Here is a 20,031-nt window from a genome sequence, read left to right as displayed (position 1 = left end):
GTTGCAGGTTCTGTCCTTTTTTACGCCTCCTTTCTGCTGAAGTGGAAAAAAAACAACAGTGCTGAGAACTGGAGTCCTATAGCGTGTGTACATTCACCTACATTTCCTTTTCATTTGTTCACCTCCCATTACATAACATTATTACTTAGATATGAAATTGATGAGCACATCAATAATGTTCCAGACAGAAAGTCAAACTGAAAGTGCAGTAGAAACTCAGCGTATAACAAACCACAAGTGTACAAACCCACCGAGAACGACACTCGAGAAACGTCAACATGGATGTTATGAGTAGTAAAGAAAAGCTTTTAGGGGGTTGTTGTTTGACTGTGTTGTGTTCAGTGTCCCTTGATTCTTGCCGGATCCCGCAGTAAGCAAACAGACACAGTCAATCGTGGGTCACCGCTTGAGGCTCGGTTCACATATATGCGATGCGGGAAGGCTACGAATTCGCAGCCTGTTCCCGCATCGCACACGCACCCCCGGCAGTTCACACTGCCATATGCGATACGCTGGGGGTGTCAATGTAATCTTAACGACACCCCCAGTTTGATCGCATATCGCAATGCGATCGTGCAGTTCGCACAGGATCGGATCGCACAAGTGTGAACCGCTGTGCGATCCGATCCTGATGCGGCTGCAAAAATGCCTCCTGTGCGTGTTTGCTGCAGGTGCGATGCGAATTTAGCCATACAAACTGTATGGCTAAACTCGCACCGCACAGCCGATCGCATGTAATGTCGGAGCAGTGCGCTCCGATATTACATGCGAACCCGGCACTCGCACAAGTGTGAACCGGCACTTAGACAGTCTCGCCTTTTTTTTAGCCTAAAGCATTTGTTATCCTAAATGAAAAAATGAAAAAAAATATGGATCATGTTCCCTTAACCACTTAAGCCCCGGAAGATTTTACCCCCTTCCTGACCAGGGGGTATTTTGCGATTCGGCACTGCGTGACTTTAACGGACAATTGCGCGGTCATGCGACGCTGTACCTAAACGAATTTGACGTCCTTTTTTTCCCACAAACAGAGCTTTCTTTTGGTGGTATTTGATCACCTGTGCGATTTTTTTGATCACGCGCTATAAACAAAAAAAGAGCGTCAATTTTGCAAAAATAACAATATTTTTCACATTTTTTTATATGAAATTCCCCCCAAAAAAAAAGTAAAAATCTAAATTTTTTAAAATTTTCGGCCAATTTGTTTTATGCTACATATGTTTGGTAAAAAAAATCGCAAAAAGCGTATTTTGATTGGTTTGCGCAAAAGTTATCGCGTTTACTAACAAAGGGAAAGATTTTTGTCATTTTTGTTGTTTTTTTTTTTTTTTTAATGCGTAATGGCGGCGATCTGCGATTTTTTTTTTTTTTTTTTTTTTTTTTTTTGCGGTACTGCGACATTGGGGCGGACAGATCGGACCCTTGACTGACATTTGTGACACTTTTGGGGTTACCAGTGACATTTCTACAGTAATCAGTGCTATACATATGCACTGTTACTGTAAAAATACACTGGTTGTGAAGGGGTTAACTTTATTTGGGAGGGAGGGGCTGTGTGTGTCCCTAGGGGCGTGCTTTCTACTGTGATTGGCTGTGGCTTGAGCTGTAAGGACACTGATCAACGGATCTACATACTAGATCCGTTTGATCAGTGTCTTTACAGCGAGGAGAATGACAGGTGGCTTGTTTACACAAGCTGCCTGACATTCTCCCTCTCCCCCGCCGATCGCCGAGTGACCGGCGGACATCGGGTCCGCTGGTCACACGCGCGGGGGGGTCCGTGACCACACGGGAGCGGGAGCGCGCCTCCGGGGGCGCGCGCTCGCTCCCTAGACCCTCACAAGCTAGTGACGTAGCCCTACGTCACTTTGCCTGTGAGGGGCTGACTGCCGACGTAGATCGGCGTTAGGCAGTCGGCAAGTGGTTAAAGCATGTCATTTGGCTCTTTCTATCACCTGAAATACCTGGTTGATTCTGGCTGGTTCTGCCCTCCCCTCTGTGAAACTGACCACAGTTTATCATAGCTGCTGAGCCCTGATACCGTTGTCAGTTTACGTGCCTCTGTCATCTGCAGATCTCCTCTGTCCTCATCTCCCCTCCCTGCCTGTCAGCTCCGATCGCTCCCCGGCCCTCCCCTCCTGTTGATATCATAACTTAAGTACACACGCACCGATTGTTGGCCGTAAATTTTCGGCCAACGTCCGATCGGCCGATTGTCGGCTTGTTAGTATGATGCTTCCGACAACCGACTGCGACTTTTCGGCCGAACAAAATCTGGTGTGCATGCTATAAAATTTTTGTTGCCCGTCACCAGAACGGCCGATTGTTCGTCAGTCAGTACAGATTTCTGCCGCCAAAAGTCAGATGAGCAAGACTGGGCATGCTCAGAGAAGAAGAAACACACGGAAAGTAAACCAGCACATGACATCACTTCTGAAGTTGGTTGTTGTTGGCCGACAAAATTTGTGTGCAGTCTAGAGCACATTTCAACCAACACAACAACACTGGACAAAAGACGGCTTTAGTGTTGGTGCTACAATCCCCTCTGTTATAATAAATGATTTGCCCCAGTGTATGCGTTTTTTGTAAAAAATACACCGCTAAATAACAGTGCTCATGTGACCGGCCACCTCTCTCCTCTCCTCCTCTCCTCCACCCGGCTGACTTTAGCAGGGGTTTCTCGGCCCCTTCCACTGTAGCTGTCAGACTGGGAGAGGATAGAGGCGTCCGGTCACGTGATTTTGTGGCGTATTTTTTTTTACAAAACACATACTGTGTCAAATAATTTACTATAACAGAGGGAGTTGTATCGTTAACACTACGTGGCTTAACAACCACTTTAAGTCCGGGTTCACACTGATGCGGTGCGGGATTCCCTGTGCGTTTCCCGCATCACAATTGCACCCAGTTCATGTGAACTGCTGCGGGTGTCAATGTAATGTTAACGTCACCCCAAAAACAGTTCACAAAATGCAATGCAATTGGCTGAATCGAATTGCATGGATGCGATCTGATTCCAGTGCGGCAAAAAAAAGGTGCATGCACTTTTTTTGTGCGAGTGCAGTGTGATTTAAGCCATACAAAATGAATGGGCAGAAATCGCACTGCAAAGAATTGCATGTGATTTTAAACAGGAATACGGTGCAATTCCTGTCTGAATCACATGCGGTTCCAGCACCAAATCAGTATAAACCTGGGCTAAAACTGAAGTTTGATCTGCTTATATTTTCCCTTCCCTGGTTCCTCTCTCCCCTCATTAACATGCTAATGAAATAAAAAAATAAAACCTTTCGGTTTTCTTTACATAGTTTATTTTAGACTTAAGCGACAAGTACACATGATCAGAATATCGGGGGAAAAATTCTGCTTTGGAAGCAATTGCACAATGTTCTGATCGTTGGCACACAGCTTTCGAAACCCAAAACCTTTCTTGTATGATACCAGGTCACACGATATTCGTTTTCGGCCGAAAATGCAAAACAAGTAAATTACATGCCTTCCAAATTTTTATTCTGTCCGAGAATTTTCATACTTTTAGTAACCTATTCATTTTTGATATAGAGACTAGCATGCAAAAGAAAACCAGACGATCATTCATCCGATAATCTCATTGTGAGTACTAGGCTGTAGTGATGATGTCACTGTGTCTCCGTGCTTTTGTATGCATTGCAGGCAGATCATGGCAGGTGGGAGGAGCCAGCAGGGTGCTATATAGGGTGCTTCTTGAAAACAACGTATCACCCTACCCCAGTTCTCCTCTAAAGATCCCTTAGCCTTTATGCACGCAGTGGGATTGCTCTTGGGAGGGGTTAAGCATATTTCAAACATTCCTTCATGGGCAAGTGTCAGTCAGGAGTAGGCGTTCACTTTCAGGCGTTCCAGATACCTGTTTTTTGTCTCTGCCACGTGCTGTGGCTCCATTCTCCTACCTCAATGTTGTGGCTGCATGCCGTAGTAATATAGGTAACACTAATGCAATCGCTTCCCCAATTGAATTAGTGTCACAGGGACAGGGTGCGCAGTTTCAAGGTGTTTTGCGTTAGCAAAAAGGAAATATTAGGAATGTTAAAAACTCCAATGGGACGCCTTTTCCTAATTCTTGGACCCCTCCCGGACCTGGGTGACTGGACTGAGATAAGTCAAAGTATGGGATCTGTGGGCACAGGAGATGGGTGGATGTCAGTCTGGAGGGGTGGGCATTCCTATGCAGGCTGTATTTGCATGTAGACCACCCTATGTAATGCCCATATGGGATACTGAAACCCAGTGAGTGAAAGGGATGGGAAAGTCAAGCCAGAGAGGAAAGGGCTAGATCTGTGTTTCTCAACCTTTTTTTTTTTAGTCAACGCACCCTTTAAAATTATGCACAATCTTGAGGCACCCCATTCTAAAATGTAACAGAAACCAATAGTTTTACATATTGCAGTGGCATTGACATACATAGGACACTCATTATTAGAGATGATTTATTTTATACACCTTTACACACTGGTACTGACTGGCAGTGCTGGGATAAGGTCATCCAGTGCCCAGGGCAAGGATGCCAAACTGCACCCCCCCTTTCCTTGGGGTTAGGCTCAAGGCGCCCCCCCCCCCATCCCCCAATGCAAACCATTGCACCCCTCTTGCACACCCCTTGTCCCGGCCCTGCTGACTGGTATTCTAGTGTTTCTCCTCTCCCTCAGTTCCCGTCCCTTATTCAGCTAATGTGACCCCAGTGCAGACAGCGAAGGCCAAACAAGAGAATGCTCAGATGCTCAATGTCTTCCTTATCCATTTATGACATCATAATTTATTAGAATCCCAACAGCTGGGTCACATGGTGCCTAAGGTTGTAATGCAGCACAAATTGAAACCTGTGGCTTTGTGTAACAAAAAAAATGCAGGCGAGATCCACCTACCAGAATGCTGACAATTTTGGGCATTTTGAGGCAACTTTTTTTGCATTTTGCCAAGGCACCCCTGAAGAGCCCAGAAGGCATCCTAGGGTGCCATGGCACCCTGGTTGAAAAAGGCTGAGCTAGAAGATACTGGAAATCCTCTATCCAGGAAATGAGGTGGAATCTATCTGACTTGTTGTAGAATCGAATGCACATTGTGAGCAGTTTACAGTGTGCAGTACAATCAGAATAAGCAATGCCAGTACAGGAGAAGAACCTTTACAACGGTAGACTATTTATTTTAATTTTTTTCCTAATTTCTGACTGATGTATTGGTAGCCGATGTCACCTTTCCAATGAATCCTTATTACTTCATAGATATGTTGAATTATGTGCGTTTTCCTCAGAAGTGACTGTTGCGGTTCTTCTGTGGAATGGATTGTGCAGGAATAGATGGGTCGGGTACTTGCTGTTGAAATGATATTAACTATGAAGCAGTTTCCACACAGCAGGTTTGCTGCAATGACTACACCTGAAATCGGAATTGCCTGCAAGAGGATTCTTCCCTTTTTTTTGTCACAGCACGGGCGATTCTTTCAGAAATTTCAAAAAATAAACCCTTTTATCAACTACAGGAAATGTTTGGCTTTTAATTTTGCAGTTAGTAAGGAGGGATATATAGCAATTAAAAAAAAAAAAACAAGAAATAAAAGCAATTGGCAAGTTAATCGTTTGATCTAGAAATTTCTGCATCTGTGCTAAAGGCACAGATTCCCCACTTTACCTTTAACTAGTGCTGCACTGAAATTTCGGCAAACCAAAATTTTTGGCCGAAAAATGGGCCTATCCCATTTCAGCCAAAAACGGGTCATATATGCTGAAAATGAATGGCCGCCACAACAGCAGCTTTCACTTTAACTTATATGGTGCATGACCGGCCACGGCCAGCTCCTGAGACCCACCGTTTGTACCTCCTCGCCCGCCCTGTGCTAGACTGGTTGCTAGAATCTCCAGCTGCCTGGTCCCAAGAGGAAAACGACACTGAGAAGAGGACCCAGCATGCAGAACGGAGGAGGATCTTCCTCGTCCTCCTCCGCGCCTATTACTGACTCTCTGGCTCCACCCACCTCCTCCCTCCATCTTCTACTGTATGGCCGCTGTGGATAGAAAGGACAGGAGCAGAACAAGAGTCAACTATCTGTGGGGAGCAGTGAGTGACAACATATGTGTTATGATGTGCATAAAATCATTTGGGGGGAAAAAAGTCATTTTCGGTTTTCGACCAAGGGCATCCTGAATTTTCAGTTTCTGTTTCGGCCCAGAATTTTCATTTTGGTGCATCCCTACCTTTAATCGCTTACATATACGGCGGCAAGCCGCGCTGCTGTGCAGGATTGCGCACCAATGTCTCCTGGCACCCGCCGAAGATGCGGTACACAGGCTGAAAGGCAGAGATATAGATAAAAGTTCGGCCACACCACCAGAGGATTAAATGAAGTGAAATCCTTTATTGTATAAACAACACATTAACAGGATACATAAGATACAAGTAGACACGTTTTAACACGTGTCAGCGTGCTTGTTAACTGGTAGTAAACAGGCACATTGACGCATGTAAAATGCGTCTACTTGTATCTTATGCATCTCTTTCGTGTTTGTCTTATACAATAAAGGATTTTACTTCATTCAAGCCTCTGGTGGTGTGCGGCCGATCTTTCTTCTATATCTACGTTTACACGGTGGCGAGCCGGGGGCGGCATCCACGCTGGAAAGCTTTTGGTTTACTCCTCTGAGCAGTGTATACATCCTCCTAGGTCTGCTTATGTAAACAAGGCAGATCGCCGTTCTGTCAGTACAGAAGGCATGGATCCTCTGTTCCTGCTAAGCAGAGGCACTGATCCATGCCTTCTACTAGTACAAACACCTCCCCCACAGTAGTAAAGCACTGGCTAGGCACACAGTTAACCCTTTGCTTGCCCTTCCCAGCCAGTTTCGTTAGTACAGTGACAGTGCATATTTTTTTTAGCACTGGTTCCCAAAAAGTGTCAGTTAAGTATCTAGTTTTGGCTGCCGTAATATCACCGCCATTACTAGTAAAATCAAATTTAAAAAAAATAGATAAAATGATCCCATACTTTGTAGACGCTATTAACTTTTTTGCAAACCAATCAATATACAATTATTGGGATTTTATTTTTTTTACCAAAAATATGTGGCAGAATACATATTGGCCTAAATTGATGAAGAAATGTAACTTTTCTTTTTCTATTTTTTTATTGAGTATGTGTTATTGCAGAAACTAAAAAATATTTTACTTTTTAAATTTGTCGTTTTTTTTGTTTTGTTTTTTTGTTTTTATAGCGCAAAAAATAAAAACCACAGAGGTGATCAAAAACCACCAAAAGAAAACTGTATTTGTGGGAGTAAAAAGGACATACGTTGTATTTGGGTACATCGTTACACGACGGCGCAAATGTCAGTTAAATTAGCGCATTGCTGTATCGCAAAAAATGGCCTGGTCATGAGGGGGGTAAATCTTCTGAAGGGAAAGTGGTTAAGTGAAACCCATCAGTATACTGCTGGCGCTGTGCAGACTACAGTGATAAAACACTTGAACACTTGGCACTGCCTGTACATTAGAGGTCGACCGATATCGCTTAGGGGTCGATACCGATTTTCACCCATCTTTCAGGCCAATAGCCGATAACAGGTGCCGATATTCTGTACTTCACCATCGCCTGCCACCAGATGCAGCATGTCACTTGCCACCCATGTGCAGCATGTCACTTGCCACTGTCGCCTGTCACCCATGTTCAGTGTGTCACTTGCCACTGTCGCCTGTCACCCATGTGCAGCTTGTCACTTGCCACTGTCGCCCATGTGCAGCTTGTCACTTGCCACTGTCGCCTGTCACCCATGTGCAGCATGTCACTTGCCACTGTCGCCTGTTACCCATGTGCAGCATGTCACTTGCCACTGTCGCCTGTCACCCATGTGCAGCGTGTCACTTGCCACTGTCGCCTGTTACCCATGTGCAGCATGTCACTTGCCACTGTCGCCCATGTGCAGCTTGTCACTTGCCACTGTCGCCTGTCACCCATGTGCAGCATGTCACTTGCCACTGTCACCCATGTGCAGCATGTCACTTGCCACTGTCGCCTGTCACCCATGTGCAGTATGTCACTTGCCACTGTCGCCTGTCACCCATGTGCAGCATGTCACTTGCCACTGTCGCCCATGTGCAGCTTGTCACTTGCCACTGTCGCCTGTCACCCATGTGCAGCATGTCACTTGCCACTGTCGCCTGTCACCCATGTGCAGCGTGTCACTTGCCACTGTCGCCTGTCACCCATGTGCAGCGTGTCACTTGCCACTGTCGCCTGTCACCCATGTGCAGCTTGTCACTTGCCACTGTCGCCTGTCACCCATGTGCAGCTTGTCACTTGCCACTGTCGCCTGTCACCCATGTGCAGCATGTCACTTGCCACTGTTGCCTGTCGCCCATGTGCAGCTTGTCACTTGCCACTGTCGCCTGTCACCCATGTGCAGCATGTCACTTGCCACTGTCGCCTGTCGCCCATGTGCAGCATGTCACTTGCCACTGTCGCCTGTCGCCCATGTGCAGCTTGTCCCTTGCCACTGTCGCCTGTCACCCATGTGCAGCATGTCACTTACCACGGTCACCCGCCACCCATGTGCAGCTTGTCACTACTTAAACTACTTCTGGCAGCCTCCTCCAAACTTCCACATGTGGGCAGGCGGTGAGAGATGACTTCTCTATCTCTCTGCTCGCCCGTGCCTTCATGGCCCTGCTGTAGGGGCAGAACAGCAGTGATGGGAGTCGGGCAGTCAGAGATAATGTCATCTCTCTGCTGCCCACTGCACTGCTGACAGAGATTGGCAGAGAATGCAGCGAGTGCCCTGCCAGGACGGGGGAGGTGATCTGACCAATATCGGTAAGTTTCTGACCAATACCAATTATTTGAAAAATGTGAATATCAGCCGCTCAGAAAATCGGTCGACCTCTCCTACTGTACATACCTATACAATCCTTTCTAGAGTATCTGTTGCCCTTAATTCTCTTGGGCTGTAACATGCAAATGCGTAGTACACACACTGTATAATTTACATTGTCAACAAAGAAAATGTCCTCTGCCCCCACCTATAACTGGCCTTCATAGCAAAGAACACATGGAAGGGCAACGCACATGAGACAAACAAATATAAATCTAAATAAAAATAAAAACAGGTCAATTTGGTTGGTAAGCAAACTGGTTAGCAAATTGAACTGGGAATTTTTATTTTTGTTTCATAATTTACATTGTCCCTTCTATTTCAGTATGTGGATGACGGCACTGTAATTGTTTAAATAAATAAAAAAAATATCGAAGTTCCTTTTTTCCTCCTATTTGATATACAGCTGTCACGTGACCCAGATCTTTCCCAGCCTGTCTGCAGGGAAACATTAGCAGGAGGAGCGCCTAGTCCTCTGCTGCTGGTCACGTTAAAAAAAAAAAAAAAAAAAAAAAAAAAAACAGCCTTGGAATACAGAGTAAAAATAAATAATATCCATAAACTGTTTTAAATTGTCATACAAATATATATTTGAAATTAAATCTTTATTATTTTGTGGAAATAACATGGTTTAGGCAGATTTCTGGCAGTTGCAGGCTGTGTCATACCCCTCCAGCCTGTGTCTTAGGATAGGAGGGAGGTGAAGCCTCCATCAATCTACACATATAATATCCCACCCCCATTGTGTTTAGCTGGTTAGTGGGCATGGAGAAGGAGGGGGGGTGGGCTGTCATTTACCACTGTGTATACGCCCACAGGTGTGACTCTATATAGCAGGGATCTCCAAACTACGGCCCTCCAGCTGTTGCAGAACTACACGTCCCATGAGGCATTGTAAATCTCTGACATTCACAGACATGATTAGGCATGATAGGAATTGTAGTTCCTGAACAACTGGAGGGCCATAGTTTGGAGACCCCTGCTATATAGTCACGTGGACTGCTCAGATCTGAGGAAATGCTCAGCATAGAAACTCACTGAAAACTGGGCATGTGCAAAGCTGTCACCACAGCAGCAAAATCCCTAAATAAATTGGGGACATGGACAGAAGGGGGAGTTGATGAGCGGGATCAACCAGGTTTTGTTTTTTTTTTGCACAATACTGAAAAATAATCTCATAGTGCCTGATTTGAGTTTGAACAGCATGTAATATTCTCTTAACTGATATTTTTTATGATGTGGCTTTAGTGACACTTCATGGGTTAGCCTGCCCCTTCCTATTTTCTGCAGGTTTCTGTTGACCACCTTTACCTCCTTGTTTAGTAATGAGCCAATAAGACTGTGCCACAGGAGATGGGATAACCCTACAAAGTAGTCTCACATTCTTCATGATGCACCAACTTCATTGTAGCTCCATATAGTTTTTAGTACAGTGAGGCTAGTGACCAGTTTCCATTGTCAGAGTGAATGGTAAGCTGCTGCAGCTGGAATGCAAGAAGCACCTCACATGGTCAGTGGGACTGTACCCCTGAATCACTGTGCTGTATAAGGGCCTTTTTCACCTGTGTGTATGGGTAGTATTGGTAGTATGATGACCGACGCCATCTGTCTGCTGCAAGCAGGAGGTAGCATTGCCCCAGTCTCCTCTGCCTCAGTGATTGAACTGTGACATTGAATCTTTTTAGTACATCAAAAGGTGAGATTCTGCTGCAGGGGCTGATTTGTGTCTGACATAAAGTATGTGAACAGAAACTGCACAGGGATCAGGATTTACATTGTTTCTTTTCTGAGCTGGCATTTTTTTCCAGGAAGGGGATAGTGACCTTGGATGATACCTGAACAAAGATGGCGCTGCCCTTTTGGAGAGAGAAGCATATGAAGGCATTGTCTTGGGAGTTTTGTGTTCTCCATGAGAAGTAATAAATACCTGGGAGAGTCACACTGACACAGTACTGAGCATGATGCACTTAAAGTGAAATTTAATTCTTTTGCCTTCCCTGGTTCTTTCCTACTCTCGTATCCACATGCTAATAAAACCTTTTTGTTTTATTTGCATACTTTTTTTTTTTTTTTTTTTTTTTTTTTTTTTTTTTAGACCCAGTAATGCCATCACTGTTTTTTTTTTTTTTTTGCAATTCAGGCAGATGAATGCTGGTGGGAGGGGCTGGCGGGGGGGGGGGGGGCTGTACATACCGTGGCTTCCTAAAGACATCCCAAACCCTGACCCCTCAGCCCTGATGTAAGCAGTGGGCTGAATTATGGGAGGAGTTATGTAAATATCAAAATGCCTGGATGGGTGGATGTCAGCCCGGAGGAGTGGGGGTTCTTACCCAGGCTTTATTTACATGCAGACTGCCCTACTTCACAATATAATGGAACGCTGAGCCTCTATAATTGGAACAACTGATATCCCATTAATGAAAGTGGGGGTCAGGGACAATCCGGCTGGAGAGGAAAGAGCTAGATGATGCAGGATGTCCTCCAGCCAGGAAATGAGGTGAGATCTATCTGTCTTGCTGCAGCTTCCAATGCACACTGGGAGAAGCTCACAGTGTGCAGTGAAATCAGAGTAAGCCATTTCAGTACAGGAGAGGAGCCGCTACAACTGTGCAATAGTGGTGCACCGAAATGAAAATTGTGGACCGAAACCCAAAACTCGGGATGCAGTTGGCGGAAAACTAAAACGGAAATGGACAGTTTTTTTTTTTTTTTTTTTAATTTCAATTTAATTAATATGGCTGGTGTTTTTGCATTGAAGTGAATGGGACGTGTTTTTGCATTGAAGTGAATGGGACGCGATTTTGCATTGAAGTGAATGGGACGTGTTTTTGCATTGAAGTGAATGGGACGTGTTTTTGCATTGAAGTGAATGGGACGTGTTTTTGCATTGAAGTGAATGGGACGTGTTTTTGCATTGAAGTGAATGGGACGCGATTTTGCATTGAAGTGAATGGGACGTGTTTTTGCATTGAAGTGAATGGGACGTGTTTTTGCATTGAAGTGAATGGGACGTGTTTTTGCATTGAAGTGAATGGGACGTGTTTTTGCATTGAAGTGAATGGGACGTGTTTTTGCATTGAAGTGAATGGGACGCGATTTTGCATTGAAGTGAATGGGACGTGTTTTTGCATTGAAGTGAATGGGACGCGATTTTGCATTGAAGTGAATGGGACGTGTTTTTGCATTGAAGTGAATGGGACGTGTTTTTGCATTGAAGTGAATGGGACGTGTTTTTGCATTGAAGTGAATGGGACGTGTTTTTGCATTGAAGTGAATGGGACGTGTTTTTGCATTGAAGTGAATGGGACGTGTTTTTGCATTGAAGTGAATGGGACGCGATTTTGCATTGAAGTGAATGGGACGTGTTTTTGCATTGAAGTGAATGGGACGTGTTTTTGCATTGAAGTGAATGGGACGTGTTTTTGCATTGAAGTGAATGGGACGTGTTTTTGCATTGAAGTGAATGGGACGCGATTTTGCATTGAAGTGAATGGGACGTGTTTTTGCATTGAAGTGAATGGGACGTGTTTTTGCATTGAAGTGAATGGGACGTGTTTTTGCATTGAAGTGAATGGGACGTGTTTTTGCATTGAAGTGAATGGGACGTGTTTTTGCATTGAAGTGAATGGGACGTGTTTTTGCATTGAAGTGAATGGGACGTGTTTTTGCATTGAAGTGAATGGGACGCGATTTTGCATTGAAGTGAATGGGACGTGTTTTTGCATTGAAGTGAATGGGACGTGTTTTTGCATTGAAGTGAATGGGACGTGTTTTTGCATTGAAGTGAATGGGACGTGTTTTTGCATTGAAGTGAATGGGACGTATTTTTGCATTGAAGTGAATGGGACGTGTTTTTTTATTGAAGTGAATGGGACGTATTTTTGCATTGAAGTCAATGGGACGCGATTTTGCATTGAGGTCATTAGGACGTAATTTTTTTTATTATGGGAGGAGTTATGTAAATATCAAAATGCCTGGATGGGTGGATGTCAGCCCGGAGGAGTGGGTGTTCTTACCCAGGCTTTATTTACATGCAGACTGCCCTACTTCACAATATAATGGAACGCTGAGCCTCTATAATTGGAACAACTGAAATCCCATTAATGAAAGTGGGGGTCAGGGACAATCCGGCTGGAGAGGAAAGAGCTAGATGATGCAGGATGTCCTCCAGCCAGGAAATGAGGTGAGATCTATCTGTCTTGCTGCAGCTTCCAATGCACACTGGGAGAAGCTCACAGTGTGCAGTGAAATCAGAGTAAGCCATTTCAGTACAGGAGAGGAGCCGCTACAACTGTGCAATAGTGGTGCATCGAAATGAAAATTGGGGACCGAAACCCAAAACTCGGGATGCAGTTGGCGGAAAACTAAAACGGAAATGGACAGTTTTTTTTTTTTAATTTCAATTTAATTAATATGGCTGGTGTTTTTGCATTGAAGTGAATGGGACGTGTTTTTGCATTGAAGTGAATGGGACGTGTTTTTGCATTGAAGTGAATGGGACGTGTTTTTGCATTGAAGTGAATGGGACGTGTTTTTGCATTGAAGTGAATGGGACGCGATTTTGCATTGAAGTGAATTGGACGTATTTTTGCATTGAAGTGAATGGGACGTATTTTTGCATTGAAGTGAATGGGACGTGTTTTTGCATTGAAGTGAATGGGATGGGTTTTTGCATTGAAGTGAATGGGACGCGATTTTGCATTGAAGTGAATGGGACGTGTTTTTGCATTGAAGTGAATGGGACGTGTTTTTGCATTGAAGTGAATGGGACGTGTTTTTGCATTGAAGTGAATGGGACGTGTTTTTGCATTGAAGTGAATGGGACGTGTTTTTGCATTGAAGTGAATGGGACGTATTTTTGCATTGAAGTGAATGGGACGTGTTTTTTTATTGAAGTGAATGGGACGTGTTTTTTTATTGAAGTGAATGGGACGTGTTTTTTTATTGAAGTGAATGGGACGTGTTTTTTTATTGAAGTGAATGGGACGTGTTTTTTTATTGAAGTGAATGGGACGTGTTTTTTTATTGAAGTGAATGGGACGTATTTTTGCATTGAAGTGAATGGGACGTATTTTTGCATTGAAGTCAATGGGACGCGATTTTGCATTGAGGTCATTAGGACGTAATTTTTTTTATTGGCCGATAATTTTTGGTGGCTGATATCGGTGCATACCTACTGTGCAAGACTGAAGGGAAGGCTGGGGTTCTATCTGATGAATCTGATGACAGGTCAACATTTCATTTCCTCTGAAAGGCAATCTACAGATTCTGTACAGAAAAGTCAACAAACGTTATCAGTGTGTCAATGTGTCAGAAGGCTGTAGACTGTCACTGTGTGTGTCTATGGGGGTCAGCTGTCATCTATGGGGGTCAGCTGTGTTTGCCTATTACAGAAAATACAGAAGGGTTAGCATGGTAACAAATCCTCCTTTCACTAATTTACCTCTCTCAGTACCACATGTAATCCAGAGGACGGCGGTAAAATGAATGCAAGTCGGATTAAAATAAAGTCATTTTGATTGCGCTAATGGGTTTTTGTATCCTCCCAGGACTGAGCGGCAATGGACCGCATTCATGTATGGAAATGTACATTTATTTTTCCTGTGTAACCACTCGCTCCCCGGGACCGTTTTTCACATACATGTTAAAATCAGAATTAGAACAGTCAGATGTATTTTCTGAAAGCAGAAGTCCTGCAGAATGAAACAGTGGCTATTCCATATATATGTCACACAGTCATTAATCGTGCAGCTTATCAGGAAAAAAAAATACTAAAATTAATTTTAGTGCACATAAACACCAATATAATACCCTTTTTTTTTTTTGTAAAATATTAAAGACTAGACATTAAACCCGTTAAATTAACGGGCGCTAGAACATAGGTGGGCAAACATTTGTAAAAACAGACTTGTTCCAGTACAAAAAAGAGCGGACAACCATGCAGTTGATTTTTATATTTTGATATTTATTCTTTAGTAATGTTACAGAAGAATAATGTGAAAAATGAAAAAACATCACTGTGCATTGAAAGGGGGTACGCTGGTCACTGTGCATTGAAAGGGGTGCACGCTGGTCACTGTGCATTGAAAGGGGTGCACGCTGGTCACTGTGCATTGAAAGGGGTGCACGCTGGTCACTGTGCATTGAAAGGGGTGCACGCTGGTCACTGTGCATTGAAAGGGGTGCACGCAGCGCTGGGCAATGCTGTGGGCACTCTGTAATGATTAGGGGCAATGCTGTGGCACTCTGCAATGATTGGGGGCAATGCTGTGGCACTCTGCAATGATTGGGGGCAATGCTGTGGCACTCTGCAATGATTGGGGGCAATGCTGTGGCACTCTGTAATGATTGGGGGCAATGTTGTGGCACTCTGTAATGATTGGGGGCAATGCTGTGGTCACTGTGCATTGAAAGGGGGGCACACTGGTCACTGTGCATTGAAAGGGGGGCAAGCTGGTCACTGTGCATTGAAAGGGGGGCACGCTGGTCACTGTGCATTGAAAGGGGTGCACGCAGCGCTGGGCAATGCTGTGGGCACTCTGTAATAATTAGGGGCAATGCTGTGGCACTCTGCAATGATTGGGGGCAATGCTGTGGCACTCTGCAATGATTGGGGGCAATGCTGTGGCACTCTGCAATGATTGGGGGCAATGCTGTGGCACTCTGCAATGATTGGGGGCAATGCTGTGGCACTCTGCAATGATTGGGGGCAATGCTGTGGCACTCTGTAATGATTGGGGGCAATGCTGTGGCACTCTGTAATGATTGGGGGCAATGCTGTGGCACTCTGTAATGATTGGGGGCAATGCTGTGGTCACTGTGCATTGAAAGGGGGGCAATGCTGTGGTCACTGTGCATTGAAAGGGGGGCAAGCTGGTCACTGTGCATTGAAAGGGGGGCACGCAGCGCTGGTCACTGTGCATTGAAAGGGGGGCATGCTGGTCACTGTGCATTGAAAGGGGGGCACGCAGTGCTGGTCACTGTGCATTGAAAGGGGGGCATGCTGGTCTCTCTGCATTGAAAGGGGGGCACGCAGCGCTGGTCACTGTGCATTGAAAGGGGGGCACGCTGGTCATTCTGCTGGGAAAGTCAGAACTGGTTACTAAAATTTTTGAATCCCACCACTGTGTATATGTGTATATATACTGTAATGTTTTCTTTAATTTCTTATTTTTTTTTATTTACTTTTTAGGACTAGTATTTTCTATACGTAGGAGCTGCTTCAAATTAATTCGGCCGCTGTCCTGTCGGATATTGCCTCCCCGCCTCTTCTCAGCCAGCTGTTCTTCCCGCCGAAAAATGCATCTGAGGGACTAAGCACGCGTAATAATGACGTCAAAACCCCAGCTGAGCGGAGCAGTCAGCTGGAGTGACGTCATTTACCGCGCATGCCCAGTCCGTCAGATGGATTTTTCCACGGGAGGCATTATGGAGCCGCGGTCTTCTCAATACAGGACACCCTGTAAGATGGATTTTTTCAAAGGAGGCATTATCAGACAGAAGCCGCAGTCTTCTCCACCACATAGGCACATTTCCTTTCACAGCCAATACTGAGGCGGATGTTGAAAGGTGGGCAGGGATCCGCTCGTATACACGCCCACCCAGCGCCAGGCTCTGCGTCCCAATGGCTGTCGGTGCGGCACATGCGCAGTAGCGCAATTCCACGGACACAGGGACGGACGCAGAGACACTTGCATATTATTATTATAGATAATGTTACATGCAGTAAATGGATACAAAACATGTCAAGATTTAATACTGAGTACGCCTGTGAAATGGCGACAGATTACGGTACCTGAAATTGTCCATGGGTGACGCTTTAAAAGCCTTTAGGGCCCTGGTGCCCAACCTGTGGCCCTTTTAGTGTTTACAGTGTGGCCCCCTGGACCCAGCAGTCATCAGTTGGAATTTTGATTTGTAATGTGTCTGTAGTAGCTGGGATTGCTGGGACTTTTACTTTATATAATTAGGCCCCTGATGTCTCCCCTGCCCTCAGAAGCAACTAAGCAAGCACAGATCATGTTTTTTGGTTAGCTGCTACCCTGGCTGAATGATGTCTCTTAAAGGGTAACAACAAATAAAGCGTATACAATTGTGACACAAGTCATATTGTCATTGAATTTTATTTAAAAAATGACCTTTTTCCCATGTGCAGCTCTGTAATTTTGTGTAGAATGTAATATGGCAACCTGGAGGCATTCTGTACACAGATGGGGAATAGAAAACCCCCCAGAAAGATTATTTCCTGCTTGTGTGATTGGCTGGCTGATTTTCCCAGAAGTCTGCACTAAGATACAGGTCAGATTTTGGGCATCCCCTGCAACAAAAATGTCATTTTTAGCGAGGACCTACCAAAGAGAAATCACATCTAGAGGGATGCAAATCCTGTCACTTTCATCCTTAGAGCCCTGCAGGTGCAGCAGGTGACTGATAATTCTAAAAATACTCCCATACAGAGTCACTTTGCCGATGGACACAAACGCTATTTCTTCAAAATAACAAAATGTAGGAATCTGCAACAAAGTTTGGTAAAATCCCTGCAATGTACAGAGATCACCCAGAGGGGAAGGTTTTTTTTTTTTTTTCTCGAACTGGAACCGCCATCCCTGAACAGGGGGCCTTTGACAAAACCTGTCTTCCACATGTAATATTTTAACATCTCTACCCTGGCAAAGCACTCACCCTTTGGCATGTCAACACCTGATGAGTGATAAGTAATAGTCAGACATTCAGCTGGACTTGTTCTGTAATACTGAAGACATGTTGGAGCTTCTCCAAGTCACTTCTTTAGTTCTAATGAGGTTAAGTCTACGCAGTCCTACACCCTGAGGAAACGGGACATTCTTGTGTGTTTGTGTTGGGAGCTGCTTTTACTAATGGATATGCTGGATTTTATTCCCTGCTTTGCAGGGGAAAAAAAATCCAGCACATCCCTGCTGACAGGACGGAGCTCTGCATTGTTTACATTGACAGAGCTCTGTCCTGTCTTCCTCCTCACCAATCAGCGGGTGCCAGCAGTCATCCATTGATTGATTTTTATTAAAGTGATATTAAAGACATTTAAAAAAAAAAAACATGTTATACTTGCCTGCTCTGATCCTCCTCTTCTCGGGTCCCCAGACGGCACTTCTGACACCTCCCTCCTACTGAGTGCCCCCTGACCAATCGGCTTGTATTTGGGGCACCCAAGCAGGCTCGCTCCTGAGCTACTGCTCTGCGTGTCCATTTACACAGAGCCGTGGTTCGGCCCTGCCCCCCACTCTCTCTTCATTGGCTCCTGCTACTGTTTCAGCCAATGAGGAGGTAGAGTCGCTGGAGGCTCTGGTACACATCACTGAATCATGATTGGGCTCAGGTAAGTATTAGGGTGGGCGGTGGGGGGTTGCTGCACAGTGCACACAGAAGGTATTTTACTTTCATGCGTAGAAGGCATGAAGGTAAAAATAACGTCTTCATTTTGAACCACCAATATAATACCCATTTTGAACCTCTTTAAGCTTCAGATTAAAGGGAATGCAGCAAGTCAAACAATGAAGCCTTAAATGTTGGAGATACTGAGACTTATTTTCTGTTCTTCAGGTTGATTGAAGAGAATAAGAAGCACCAGCAGCTGATCCTGGATATCTGCTCGGAGAAGGACCATCTAAGAGAAGACCTGAGGAAACGAGGAGAGACGGAGATGCTTCATCTGACCTCCATCAAACAGGTGACAGTCACAGCAGTGCTTAAAGCTGAACTACAGGCTGATATAAAGGACACAAATTAAAGGAGAAGTATGGCCAAAGCTTTTTTTGCTGTACTTCTGTGAATCACAGGATGTTGTTTGTTCTGCACTCCTTTGACTCGGTTTTCAGCTGACAGCTGGCAAAAGCCCGACAACATCACTCAGCCGGTCTAGGCTTGGGAAAGAGCCCAACCATATGGTCAGGATCCACCTACATGCCTAGACTGGCATTTGCCTTAGCCTCTCCGTGAGCCTCTGAGAACCTGAGCCAACCACTCCTGCCCCCTCCACAGCCCAGAACTCCAGTGGGGGGGACAGAGCAGAGAGCTGCTGACTGTTAGTCACGGCTCTCTACTCAGAGCGGAGGGGGAGAACTGAGTGACCAGCGGGGTTTGGTCGCTCATCTCTTACTGTAGATGCAGCAGGGGGCAGATGCAGCATGAGGTTGGTGCTGCAAACACCTCGGTGTGTATAAATGTTTATTTTTTAAGTTCCCTAACTTCTCTTTTAATGCAGCTCTGTACTCAATACTTAATTGAATGTATTTTTTTTTTAATACAAGCAGAGTAAGTACCTGAATTTAACTTGGTATCGGCCTCTACAGGGCCTCGGTCCCTGTACAGTAGAGTTTAGCCTGGGAAACAGAAGCAGCACAAGAAGCCAATCAGTTGTAGTGCATTAGGGAGATGAAAGGAGTGCAATAGAGAGCTCATCAGTTTGCTGCTTCTCCTTAGACTGTCCAATCATAGGCCTTTAGGCCTGGTTCACACCTATGCAGGTTGCGGTTGATGTGTTTTTTCAAGTGCATTTTGCGTTTTTTTTTTTTTTCCCCAAATATTTTTGACATGTTTTTAATGCGTTTTTTGAAGCGTTTTGCATTTTTAGGAGGTGTTTGTTATCTTGCGGGAGAAACCAGCAAAAGTGCATCAAATACGCAAGCACTACGTTTTTGATGTGTTTCCATCCAAAAAATCTATGGAACCAAAAACACAATCTGCTGCAGGCAAAAAAGTCCTTGACCCTTTCCAAAAAATGCATTGGTGGAAAACGTACAGATGTGGATGTGACTCATAGGAAACCATGTTAAATGGACTGTAGTGCATTTGCAAAATTGAAAATGCACTGGAAAACGCATAGGTGTAAATCAGGCCCTAAAATTATTTGTAACCCTAAAAAATATAAAAAATGGATCCTGGTCCCTTATAGCAGGGTAAACAACACCGTGCTTGTGCTATCTAACCTGACCCTCTCTAAACTGTAAAATACCTGGCTGATCTTGCCTGTTTCTGCCCTCCCCCCTGTTACCATGGTTTATCATGGCTAAGTGATAAAGAAAGGTGATATCATGGCTGCTGAGCCCTGACACCGTGGTCAGTTTATGTGCCTCCATCATCCCCTTCTCTCCTCTATGCC

General features: G+C 44.8%; 1 protein-coding gene across 1 annotated transcript in view; it reads left to right on the top strand.

Annotated features, from left to right (window-relative positions):
• Positions 1 to 20,031, top strand: part of CCDC186 (coiled-coil domain containing 186) — a 189,120-nt gene that overhangs the window by 27,382 nt on the left and 141,707 nt on the right. The window contains exon 3 of the mRNA XM_082269121.1: positions 18,474 to 18,600. Coding sequence (XP_082125247.1) covers positions 18,474 to 18,600 — 127 coding nt within the window. The remainder of the gene's footprint in view (positions 1 to 18,473; positions 18,601 to 20,031) is intronic.

This window comes from Pelophylax lessonae (genome assembly GCF_965119305.1).
Source record: "Pelophylax lessonae genome assembly, chromosome: 9".
NCBI classification, from domain to species: Eukaryota; Metazoa; Chordata; class Amphibia; order Anura; family Ranidae; genus Pelophylax; species Pelophylax lessonae.
This window is presented reverse-complemented; position numbering and strand designations above follow the sequence as displayed.